Below are 13,457 nucleotides of genomic sequence, written 5' to 3' on the forward strand. Positions count from 1 at the left end.
TACCAATCATTGCCCTTCTTTATGAGGCTTTCAAAAAGCTCCCTGGTCTTTGTAGTTGAATCTGTGCTAGAAATGCAATACTTGACAGAGACCTTACAGATGGTGTATGTATGTGGGACAGCGGAAGGGGTAGTCATTTCAAAATCATGTCAATCCCTATTATTTCCATATAAGTTCAAAATGTACTTGCCTAAACATAAGGGTGAATACTTTTGCAAAACAACTATATTGTATTATGTATTTTTGTTTTGTCAATATTTAAACATTTGTAGAATTCTATTTTCACTTTGACATTATGGAGTATTTGATCAATGACAAAACAAAAAATCACAATTAAATACATTTTTAATCCCACTTAGTAACACAAAATCTCTGTTTTGGCTAATACTGTGTATTACCTTTACATACACAGCCCACATTCGGTCTGACAAAAGAATGAAGCAGCAGCAGACGGGGAGGATGATGCAACACAGAGCAATCCACTCAATAAGAAGTTGTGTGAGCAGCCAGGATAACAACAAGGCAACCCAACTAGACATCCAGCCCCTGTCCAACCCTCCATACCAGTCCAATTAGAACTAAGCCTCCTTAAAGTGGCGGGTACTAATTTGCCCCTCTGTGCTACTCCAACAGTTTGTGACAGGCGTATTCAACGACTCATTCTGATATTTAGTCATTCTCGAACTGTTGACCCACCAAAATACCTGCAAGTTTCTTCTCTCACCTGTTATTACACAATATAGCAACAGATGAAAGACTGTGAATGTATTGTTCTCAAATACAATCATTTCCCTTCATGTTAACATGATCAATATCAACATCTCTGTAAAAAAAAAAATGAAGAACTGTAATGAGAGTTCTCGTTTCATGTCATGATGCGCGTTTGTGAGACGGAACATCCTGAGACAGAAGGGATATTGTTGCATCTGTCAGTGTTTACTCAGTACATAAGCCCCACGAAACTCCTTCCCTAAAATGTACCAACTCTCCAGAGCCCCATGTGATCTTTGGGAGCCAGTCAGTCTGCTGCAAACAGTATAAAAATATCATAGACCCCTCGAAGCACAGGACTTCACAGCATCACTCTATTTTTCATCCAAATGATGAGCTCAGATGTCATCAGGTTGTCAGTTAAATCACAGAACTCATGAGATCTCAATTATGTTTAATATATTAAAGGTCACTTTTTAGTTTCGTATCACCAAAATAAAAACAAAGTTACAAAAGAGATTGTATAGAGGGTTTTCAGGACTCTTGAGACATCTTATAGACTTACAGTCACAATGTGCCCTAAATCCTTCAGACCCAAATGCTGGTATGAGTGAGTGAATGTACATACAGTATGAAGCCTGTAGGGAACTCTGGCCTACAGGTATACATGTATACAGTATCTGACCTTAAAAAGCTCCCAGATAAGCATACAGGGAAAGCAGAAAGGACAAACAAAGAGAGAGAAGCATCTGTGTGTGCATTCCTACCCTGTTTCTCTCTCCAGTTGAAGTTGGGCAGATGTATTTCACATACTGACCGCTTTTCGCATCTAGAAACACTTTTCCTCCTGCCTGTCCAGTCAGATAAACATATCAGGGAATTCATCGTTACAACTGGTCTGACCAGTTTGGGCAGGAGGCAGAATCACTTTGTAAAGAACCTATAAAACAAAGTTCATAGGAGCAAACAGAATACGGGCTAGGAAAAAAAAGTTGCTAATTTGACAAAAAGGAGTATTGGTTAAAGCTTTAGGCCTTTGTCCTGACTCCTGACTTAGAGGCCCAAAGCCCAAGCAAACCAAAAAAACGGTCTCATCAATGGCAGTCAAGTCAATAGACAGTAAGTAAAATAAAAACATTTAATTTATTCATGAATAATTATAAATCAAGTACAGTTATGAACAATATTTCTACAGCTCTAATATCTCAAGAATGATTCTCAGGCATGGGTACATTTAAAAATATAATATATTACTCTAAGCAGCATAAAACTTTAACCATAATAATATGTACATGTTTCCTTTTCTGTCTTAAAAAAAAAAATCCTTGTCAGCACAAGGACAGGTTGGCTTCACTGCAAGGAACACACCTCAAATGGTTTTCACATATAAACCACATCAACATAGATTACAGTTTAAAAGGCTAAACTTGAGATGACTGGGTAATGAAGCAGACACTGTATACTCTCTATACCGAATCACTGTGAGAGTCAGCTTCAGTACACTACACCTCAACGCTAATACAATAAGCCTTATGCCAACCAGTTCTTACAGTGCCCAATACTATTCTGTGATCAAAGATCCATAATTGGCATAATTCATATCTCGTACTACCATGTTGTAATGTCATGTACTTCAAAAAACACATTTATAGCTCAAAGGTCTAGTAACAATATGAAATGTACACACCACTGGTTACCCTTCAAAACATGTAAGATTGTATCTTTTTAGGCTAGAGAGATACTAAGATTAATCTGAAAAACTAAAATGTAATACCTGGTCACTCTGACTGGTGCCAAAAAAAGCTATTAGTGCAGGTCTGAGATTGGCAGGAGCCAGGGCAATCACACTGCAGTTTGGGTTGAGTGAGTGTGTGTGTGTGTGTTTGTTTGTTAAAAAGAGGCTTAACGTTTCTCTTCCCATCACGCAGGCTACCGAGCCTCTGCCAGAGAGTTTGTTGATTTCAGCAACATGTCAGACTGGTTATATTAACTGAGCATGGGACAGAATGAAGACGAATGAGCTTCGGTTTAGACTCCGAAACCTTTTGGCAACATTAAGGTGCTCGGTCAATTGATTGATTGTGGGCAAATCTGTGGATATGTTTTGTGCATTTTATAAAATAAAAAAATGGCTTAATTTTTTTTTTAAAGTCAGGCATCCGTTGGAAGGCCTTGGAGTTGCTTGACTCCTCCCTATTACTCTTTCCATTTCATTTTCTGTACACACCAACTTGTATTCATCATGTAGATGCAGGTCAATCCTTGTCATTGGCTGGGTTACCAGGGTACCAGAGTACCTGGCTAATAAATACCATTTGGATACATTCATACATCTATGTTTCAGCTAAGCTTGTCTCGCTAGTTACTCGTCTTGAAGATCACTTTGGCCACAAGCACGGAATGTTCAACAACGAAGGACATAACAAAATTAAACAGAAGTTCAAAATGTTGGGAAGGATTTGAGTCCCTGGCCTCAGTTTGATGCACATCCAGTCATTGCTTTTATTTGTCGATGAAGGCTTCTCAAGGGCTTTGTTCAGCCAAAGTCTATTCGTGGCCTGTACTCCAGGACCATGGGATATGTCTGAGGAGAGTGTAGAAAGACAGTGCTGTTTATTCTCAGTTTCCTGGAAGTTTATACAAAGATAACTTGCAAAGTAAATAGCCTAGTAGATGCTGGCACGTTCTGACGAGTGTATTTAACTAATATTTCACAGGAATGGATGCATTGAGACAGAATTGCCCCTTTCAACTGACTTCAAGCCAAAGCTTTCATGCATGGTGTTTTAAGGAGAACATACTATCCTGTGAACCATCCCAGATCCCTATAGCTGACAGCTGAAAGAAGACAGGGGGCAGTATTGGACATTCAGATTAGAGCCCTGCACAGGCATGACATTTAAGACCAAACCCTGTGACATCCCGGCGACATTCAGGCCCAATTTAATCTGCGAAATTTAAGGCCTGGCCAGAACCTGAAATTAGAAATAACATTATCTGTTAGCTGCTCATCTCTGTCTGTCCCTGCTCTGCATCTGCTCCATTCGCTCTCTGCGTGTGTGAGTATCCATAGAAACAGCTACGCTTGGATGTTGAGGAGAGAGAGCTGTTAACTAGCTACTTTTTAATCATTCTAAACTGTGACAAAACTCACTATTATTATTTTCTGTGAAGTAATCTCTCCTGTCGACTCGGATGATGTTCTGGTCTTATTTTATAAAAATGTTCTGGTCTAATATTTGACAATGTTCTGGTCTAATATTTGACAATGTTCTGGTCTAATATTTGACGAGGTTGAAGCACTTCTAACACCATGTTATGACAGTAAGATATGACTGTAGAGACACAGAGCAGCAGTGCAGAAGAGAGCAAATGGCTCCGCTTCAAAATGTTAGTGATCAATTGAATCATTCTATAAAATTATACCCAAGCCTGGCTCGTACACTAGTTATTGAAAAAAAAAACAGGCCCTACCCAGCCCTAACCTGATGTATAATGTCAGGGCCAGGTAGCAGAGCTCCAAGGCATTAAGTTATGCTTTTGGGATGTCTCAATTAATTATCTGCAGTCAGTGCAAACTTTACTGCTACTGATGATTTCTAGGGGTTTGCTGGATATCCATCTATAAAACACTGTCTAGATGTATTTGTAACGCTACACACACACACACACTCCCCTTCACACTTATATCTCTATTGTTGTATTCTACTAGGCTTAGTCTGGCCTAGTTTGGTGTGGCACAAGGTCAGGGCCTGAGTCTGGTATAATGGGTAAAAAGACCCCCTCTTTTTGAGGGGGAGACATGTAGTTTAAGGTAATCTTTATTTATTTTTCATAGGCTGATGAGCACAATATCATTCAACTTTCGATGCTTCTTTCCATCCACTTGGCTCTGTTTAACATGAGCGAGTTGTTCAGGATGTGGCAACATGACAAGGCTTAATACTCAGCCCCTTTAATAGGTCTAATGCCTGACCGTGGTACTAGTGACAGTTGGGCAAGAAGACGGAATTACTAAAGCTGAACTGCTAAAGTAAAGACAGCTGGTCGGAGGGCAGGGACAGGCATTCTGTTTTCAACAAGGTCCAGGGGACCGCATAGAAACTGGTATATTTCCTCACCATCAACATTTGGCAGAAATAGTCCTCTATCCATCGTTTCTGGAATTGTCTATGCTCTGACTGTCTAGCTTTCATTTGGGTGATTATTAACGAGCTGGACAGACAAGAAAGTGTATGAATGTAGGTCAAAAAAATTTTTAAAGTTCGTATCGAGTTCGTTCGTTCCCCCCCCCCAAAATCAAATCAAATTTACTCAAACCACCCACGGGCCGGATTGGAACCCCTCACGGAATGTTTGACAAGCAGTGATCTACGGTGTATTGGCTATTAGGGCGGGTATGGGAGATTTCTGGGCATGCCAGAGAGAACATGATATCTAAGAACCGGATGAGACAGGGGAAGTGTGGAGGAAAGGACAGAAACAGGACATGATATAAGAGACTCACGTTGTCACCGTGCAGCCTCCAGCGGGTCATGTAGATGAACTCCAGAGTGTGGTCCTTACCCATGATCTCCCCGTTACACAGCACATCCAGCTAGCGAGAGAGGACAGACACACACAGAGAGACAAAGAGAGAGACAGATAAACACGTGCTCGCTCGCTCGTAAACAAAGGCACGTTATAGACATTTTCTATACCCATCAGCAGTATAATATAAAGTCAAGTTATGTACATTATAAAATAATAACAGTAGTAATCTTACCTCACAAGAGCTTGAAAGCTTTAACTTTAGACTGAGAAACTTCTTGATGGTTCCCACCGTGACTCGACTAGAGCAGCGAAGGAACTTCTTCATTAAACACTGGGGTAAACAACAGGAGCATGTTTATTGTACATTCATATAGCACACAGAGTACACGCAAAGAATACCTGAACTGGCCCTGAGCATGTTGAAAGAAACACTCACACAGAACACTCCTATCGGAAGAGGAAAAAAGTTCAAACACACATACCCAAAAAATCTGAGTGGGCACAAAATATGTGAGGGGTTGTAGAATTTAGCATTTTTTAAACACCCAAAACAGCTTTTTCCTGCAATCTAGAGCCATAATCATTATGCTTAATTCTATGTAAAAAAATATGTTTATTTTTCTGCATAGCTGTCTGTATTCTCCTGACTGGTGGTTCTTCTTTTAAAGAAACTAAATATGCTTCTCTGCATCTCTGATAAAAAAAAAATGTAAAGATTGAAATTAAATGTGAGTCTTATTCAGTACATTTAGCAATTGCTTGCTTTTCTAAAGTCTACGAACCTTGCCAGCAGGCATGCCAGCTAAGATAAGTAGACAAGCTAGCTACTCTAACTTGATTGATATCCTGAAATGGCTTCTTGGTAGCTAGTTATGAGGTTGGGAGATTGGGAACCAATCTGGGCTGGCTAAAGACAACTTCATAAAATTGCTAGCTGGCTAGTAGCATTACAGAGAAACAACAACGACAAAAATATGTTTTTGTATTATTATTACAGGACAAATCTGAGGGGGCACGTGCCCCTGTTGCTTCCTATGGGCATGAAACTGCTACACACACACCTTTACTGTGTCGTCTGCAGCATATCCATTGTTGTGGAGACAGTCCAGGCAGATGGCTATCTGGGGGTCACTCCTGTGATAATCCTGACCATCTTCATCACCATCCTCATCATCACTGAGCCCAAGCCTAGACCCAAGGCAGTCTCCTGTGGGATAGCAGAGCACATGTGATTTTAGGAGATAATACTAGCAAGCCTGGCTGAAAAAGGTTGTCCAATATCAGTGCTTTACTCTATTCATGTGTAATGACATACTTATTACATTTTATAGTAACACACAGTACAATTTGTGAGTGTGACTTAGTTACTGAGATTTATTCTGTACCTTGTCCATTTTCTTTGGATGTATTCTTCCTCCAGAAATCAATCTCCTGCTGTTCCTCTTCTGGTCAACACACACAGTCATAAAGAATACAGAAGAAGTGCAAGGTACTTTCATGAGTCTCATTACATCTAATGACAAGTCTCCTCTAAAGAGTGATTGAAAGTATTGACTGACAGATCATTTAGAAATATGTCAGTTTTTTCCTAGATGACAAGAACTCACTGTCTCGTAATCCAGGTACAAGCTTGAAAATGATTTCCTCAAGAGTATTGTCCAACCTGAGAAGAGAGAGGACCAGTGAAGATGAGGACGTGACACGGGTAAGAGAAAGAGGAGGCAGTGGTTTGTGCTGACAGTGCACTTGCAGTATTTAAAGCAAAGTGAAGGCCAAGTGTTTGTTGTTAGCTTCACTCAGAAAAATAGTTTCAAAAGGGTTCGGCAGCTGTCCCCAGGTAGAACCCTTTTAGTTTCTATGTAGAAGCCTCTGCGATAAGGGTTCTACATGGGACCCAAAAAGTTCTACCTGGAAACAAAAAGGGTTCTTCAAAGGGCTTTCCGATGGAGACAACCGAATAACCTTTTGTTCTAGATAGCAGCTTTTTTCTAAGAGTGTTGTCTGTCAGGGATGGTCAAAGCTAGTGGAGGACTATGTTTGTATATGTCATACCTTAGCATCTCTAGAGGGTTGGTTTCATGGACTTGAATGCCACATTTGGGACAGTCATTACTGTCTTCAAAGTGCTGGATGATACAGCTCTTACAAACTGGAAAACAAGAAAAATCACACTACTATTATATTGTGTAAGATGCTTCTAGTGTGTGTGAGAGAAGATGGGAGTGAGGGGACGTTCAGAGATGAATATGTAATATCTTAATTTAAACAGTTTTTCACAGCAGGAAAATAATCCTGTAGCAACAGGATAATTATGTGGATTATAATTAAGGACATTTTTGTTGGGGTTGAAACTTTTTTCGTAAGGGAAGTCTGACATTTTAGTGGAAATTAAAACTTTAGAAGCCTTTTTAAAACTTGAATACACTACAATGTTGCATTACCTGGTGCACAGGAATTGTGTGATTGTGTGTGTGTACATGGGTGTGTGTTACTTACATGTGTGAAGGCACTCAGTGACCGTGGTGGGTTTGATCAGGTAACCTCTGCACACGTAGCAGGTAATGAAGTGGTTAAAGTCTTTGACCAGGGGTGTCCTCTGAGTGGCCATGGTCAGCCAATACAGAGCTGGGGAGGTCAGAGATGAGGTCAGCAATCACAGAGGTCCCTGCAGCCCCTGACACTGCTGCTGCGGTGACCCCTGTATCTTCTTCGTCTTCATCATCCTCAGCCAGTACTCATCGGCTGGGAAAGCCATTCTTCTAAAGACCATCTCAGATTACTTGTCAGACAGAGTAAGGCAGAACAGACAAGAAAGTAGATGATTATGCCATGTGCTGCACGCAGGTGAGGTAACAACGTCCCAGGATGACATTTAAATCAAATGTGCAAAATTAAATTTAAAAAACAATTTACCACGTTTCGGAATACACGACTTGCCTACATGCTTGTCAAAATCATACTTAAAAATGACTCGTCACGCTGCCACTAGAGCCTGCACCTGCTTCATCTATCCCCATCATAAACCATGCATTGACAACCATATAGCACTGTTTAAACACGTCCTACGGACAAAACACGTGTAAATTAACTATAAATAGTAGTCTAGGAAGACCGAAAAAGTCGGTACATGGAGGGGCACATAAAGGTGTTAGCGTCATACAAATGCCCTCGGTTTACTAGAACAATCCTTGACACGCAGTTAAGAAATACAAAAGGACCACACGCTTCATTGTGAAAATCCGTAAGCTACACACTAAGCTATCTCATCGTAGAGAACGTCACGGTTAGTGTCACCTGTATCATAACAACATTGAAGCCCCACACATATGGCTGCTGTCTGTAGCCACTACAACATTCGCGACACACCACATACTTTAAATAAAGTTACGACTCGCAAGGAGATAGCGGAATGAAGTAAAGTCGAGCTAAATAAACCTGTTCTATAAACGTTTTTAAAAAAGCACTAGCATTAGCAACCTACATACAGTTATGTCACACACGACAGACGAAACATAAGCCATCATCCCACCCCCAAAGTTTGACTGTAGGCTATAACCGGGATGATAAACCGATTATTTTTAGGCTATTTTCTGTCTGAAATGTTTCAACAACATAGGCTACATTTTTTCTTACCTCGTAACATCTCTACCTTTTCCATTAGGACTTATTATAGCTGGTCGAATGAGAAGAATTGGCTGTCTGTGACACTGCGTTCTCTATGTGGTATCAACTACGTAGGCTAGTATGAAACTAGTGGCAAGAATACGGAATTGATGGTGCGTTCATGACAACTGGGAACTCGGAAAAAACGAGCTCATAATGGGAAAAATCGTGACGTCAGTGATCTTCAGGTCGGAAAAGTCGTAACACTAGGATGCCGCGTTCAAAGCAACTGGGGACTCGAAACTCGGAAATATCCGGCTTTTAGACTTCAGTGCGTTCAAGACAACTGGGATCTCGAAATAAACGAGCTCCGATGGTCTAGAGTTCGGACTTTCCGACCTGAAAAATCACTGACGTCAGGATTTGACCTTGGGTTTTTGCGAGTTCCCAGTCGTCTTGAAAGCACCACGATGCCCGAGTTTCCGACTTTAAATTCAGAGTTGGATGACTGTCAAAGATTTTCCCAGTCTGAGCTCGTTTTTTCCCGAGTTCCCAGTTCTCTTGAATGCACTGAAGTGGGAGGTCGGAGATTTCCTAGTTCGGAGTTCATGCCTGATCATATCAAAAAAAAGTTCAGCGTTCACCTTCTGCTACCCTTTCTGTCAAACCATGTACGCATCGATAAATCCAACGTATGCACCACACAGAACGCACTACAACTGTTTCTGCAATGCAAGCACAGCGTTCCATTGGAAATTAATGTACTTCTGGTGTACCAAAATACACAATTGTTGTCGGTGTAATCAAGGCGTCAGAGTTGTCTTGAGCGCACCATTGTTGCGTTCATGTGCTATTGTAAACTTGGGACCTCCAAGTTCAAATGAACGTAAGCTATTTGCGTAGAGCTTCCTATTGGTTGATTCTGATACCTCCCAAGTGGGACACATGGGAAAAACCCGGGATCCGATTCTGTCACCTGGGTTAGCAAGTCGGACATTTGAGTTTCCTAGTTCCGACTAACATTCGAACGCGGCATTACCACAGCCACGCAGATCTTAAAAGTGGGCTGGAGATTTTCCAGCGCTTGTGATGCCGCCAATTCACACGCTGTGTGAACACAGGTTATTGCTGTATGGTACGTTTGACTTAAGTCTGTATATAAAAAAACGGAATCACGCTACACATGAACTCATTCTGTGGTTTATGCAGCGCTCACTTCCTTTCGGGAACTAGGAAACTCAGACATTTCCTACTTGCTAACTCACATGTGTCAAACTCATTCCAAGGAGGGAGGAGTGTATTGCAGGTTTTTGCTCCACCCTGCTTGATTGACGAATTAAGATCACTAATTAATAAGGAACTCCCCTCACATGGTTGTGTAGGTCTTAATTGGAAGGAAAAAACAAAAACTTGCAGAAACGCGGCCCTCTGTTGAATTAGTTTGACACCCCTGTGCTAACTGGTTGAACGTGGCACGTGTATAACTACAACAAGTTAGAAAGTTTGACATTTCTGCGTTTTCTAGAACCAACTATCAAGTGAATGCGGCATTACTACTGGTGGCCTACCGCATTGCAAAGCAACACGTTGAAAAAATCCAATGCTTGCAACACACGCAGTGTCACGCACCCGCAACCTAGTCCGGCAGATGAGTCGCAGCGGTGTGTATTGCCAATTAAATGAATGGCCTTCTGCCAGAACACATACAGTTTGCACAAGGTTATAGGGTTACTACAACCCAAATAAGTAATATTTATAGGGTAAAACAAGTCCTATTCATATAATATCCATACAAATGTGTTCATCGCAATTAGGAATTCAGGGTCATATTCAATACAAAAACTATGTTTTAATTGACATATTTAGTGTTGGCAATGGCCAAGAAAAACAGGAAATCCAAATTAGACACACATTAAACATATACACAAAGGTTGTACAGCAAATTCAGCTTATTACGCCTGCTACTGCATCACTGTAAAAACAATTGAAGTTGCATCAACTTATATATTTTTTATCACACAAACATTTAAGGCAACCAGCTGCAACACGATTTCTAGTTTCCTCAACTTTGGCATAGGCCTATATTAGTAATGCAGCCTATGCATGCAGCTTTCCTGTCCCAAAGTTGAGTAAACTAGATATTGTGTTGCAGCTAGCTGGCTGTTTTGATTTTGATCTGTTTCTTTTTGTGATATAATATAGGTTGTTTACCATAGGTTGAAGGCCTACAGTAGGTCCGATAATCACGGTTCGCCACTGGTCGCCGCTATAATAAGGGACAAAAACAATGGGGTGCAATTAAACACAAATAATAGTGCTAATTTATGATGAGACATCTGTGCTCATGATAGATACAATTTGAATTGTATCTCTTTCTTTCTCTGACTGAGGCAGAGATTTATTAACTTGGTGATCATGTTGAGAATGTTTTTATAGGAGATCAATCAAAGTTCCTATCAGTGGATTAACATGTGAGAGGGACCAATATTTCCTTGCTCCTTGGGATAAACCGCATAAAACATGATCATTCATATTATAATGCACTGCGTTATATAAAACCTGTAGGCTACTGTATACAACTAGGTCTCAGTCTTACGTCAGAATTAGACGTTCATCCATGTTTCTCACACAACACATTCCAAAGTTGTTGCAAACGTCACATTTCAAAGTGTTTAAGGTTAAGTTTAGGCATTAAGTCTGAAAGGTAAGGGTTAAGGTTTGGGAAAGGTTTAAAACAAAAAATCTCAAAAACAGCATTCTACAGCTGGTTTCAAACTTGTAACCTTTGGAATCAGAAGCAGGTGCTTATGCCCACCCACAACCAAAACTTATTTGAAGGTAACAGCGCTCAATGTTGCCCCTAGTGGCCGGTTTCCACATCATCTCCCAATGTCCCCAGACATGGATGGACGTCGAATACTGACTTGTATCACGGGTGACCTGGCTGTCTGTATAACAGTGGTCATGTTAATCAGTCATCACAAATATTTGAATAGGCTGAGAGTACATCTCTGTGGATTTTCAAAGGCTCAAATACAATCTTTCTGTTCTCAGTCTATTTTTGAACTTGTATTATTCTCATTGTTTCCCTTTAAAAGCAGCCTGAGAGAAAGAAAGAGGGAAGGAGAGAGTGAGAGATAAGGCTTTCTCCAGCCCTGAGATCCTGCATGTCTATTCTCCCAGTCTGCTATGGCCAAGATAAGACTGGCATCATTTGAATAATATAAAGTGGGTAGACACAGTGAGCCAAGGGAAATGCTGTGTCAGTCATTCACTCTGACTGGTTTATTATTAAAGGAAAGTTATTCTGATACTGGACTATGGGCATGCTAATTCTACACACAGTGCTTAAGCCCACTTATGGTCAAACCCTGCAGATATTGCAGATTTAAAACAAAACGGTGTGTACACTGTGAAGGGGTTACTGGGAATTTGACGGTAGCTTACGGGCAGCTCAGTGGCAAGTACAACTCTATATTTCATGTTACAGCACACTTATTGTAATATAAACATGGTATCAAAGTGAATACTCTGTAATGACACAGTACGATACCGTAAAAGGTACTGGATTGTACTGTAAAACGTAAATGCTACTGTAATCAGAATTAATGGATGAAATTAATTGAGGGGTGGGGTTTGTATTTCACAGTATTTTATTGTAATTCAAAGGGATTGCTGCAAGCAAGTTGGCTACTAGATAAAGTGTTTACACATGAGTATATTCATTCATATTTGGTGTTGGATACAGTATATTCGGAAAGTATTCAGACCCCTTGACTTTTTCCACATTTTGTTAAGTTACAGCCTTATTGTAAAATGTATTAAATCGTTGTTTCCCCTCATCAATCTACACACAGTGCCCCATAATGAAAAAGCAAAAACGGTTTTTTATACATTTTTGCTAATGTATTAAAAATTAAAAACGTAAATATCAGATTTACATAAGTATTCAGACCGTTTACTCAGTACTTTGTTGAAGCACCTTTGGCAGCGATTACAGCCTCGAGTCTTCTTGGGTATGATGCTACAAGCTTGGCACAACTGAATTTGGGGAGTTTCTCCCATTCTTTTCTGCAGATCCTCTCAAGCTCTGTCAAGTTGGATGGGGAGCGTCGCTGCACAGCTATTTTCAGGTCTCCAGAGAAGTTAGATTGGGTTCAAGTCCGGGCTCTGGCTGGGCCACTCAAGGACAGGCCACTCCTGCATTGTCTTGACTGTGTGCTTAGGGTCGTTGTCCCGTTGGAAGGTAAACAGTTGCCCCAGTCTGAAGTCTTGAGCGCTCTGAAGCATGTTTTCATTAAGGATCTCTCTGTGCTTTGCTCCGTTCATCTTTCCCTCGATCCTGACTAGTTTCCTAGTCCCTGCCGCTGAAAAACATCCCCACAGCATGATGCTGCCACCCTCATGCTTCACTGTAAGGAAGGTGCCAGGTTCCTTGTGGTAGCAGGATTACAGGATTATGTTATATTTATGCACCAAATGGTTGTTTTATTTAATAGAGTAAGGTTCTTATGACTCTCTCTCTCCTTACTGAGTTAACTGAGAGGAGTCTTTATGGAGCTTGGGCTGGCAACTGATTAAGTGATGGCTTGGTGATAAAAACCTACAGC

At 40.7% G+C, this 13,457-nt stretch overlaps 1 protein-coding gene across 2 annotated transcripts; it reads right to left on the reverse strand.

Moving 5' to 3' along the window:
* Nucleotides 1–1,148: 1,148 nt before the first annotated feature.
* Nucleotides 1,149–9,693, reverse strand: LOC115144364 (polycomb group RING finger protein 5-B-like). 2 transcript variants are annotated; one of them, XM_029685332.2, is made up of 9 exons: nucleotides 8,878–9,693; nucleotides 7,741–8,023; nucleotides 7,297–7,393; nucleotides 6,852–6,907; nucleotides 6,630–6,686; nucleotides 6,306–6,451; nucleotides 5,477–5,575; nucleotides 5,219–5,308; nucleotides 1,149–3,295 (listed from the first exon to the last, which is right to left on the reverse strand). In XM_029685332.2, exons 2-9 carry the CDS (start codon nucleotides 7,850–7,852, stop codon nucleotides 3,248–3,250), a joined length of 705 nt encoding a protein of 234 aa, XP_029541192.1. In that variant the 5' UTR covers nucleotides 7,853–8,023; nucleotides 8,878–9,693; the 3' UTR covers nucleotides 1,149–3,247. The 2 variants fall into 2 exon arrangements, with proteins under 2 accessions (XP_029541192.1, XP_029541191.1); XM_029685331.2 differs by having other exon boundaries at nucleotides 1,836–3,295; nucleotides 6,630–6,689; nucleotides 8,878–9,691.
* Between the last annotated feature and the right edge of the window lie 3,764 nt (nucleotides 9,694–13,457).

This window comes from Oncorhynchus nerka, linkage group LG16 (genome assembly GCF_034236695.1).
Source record: "Oncorhynchus nerka isolate Pitt River linkage group LG16, Oner_Uvic_2.0, whole genome shotgun sequence".
Lineage (NCBI taxonomy): Eukaryota > Metazoa > Chordata > Actinopteri > Salmoniformes > Salmonidae > Oncorhynchus > Oncorhynchus nerka.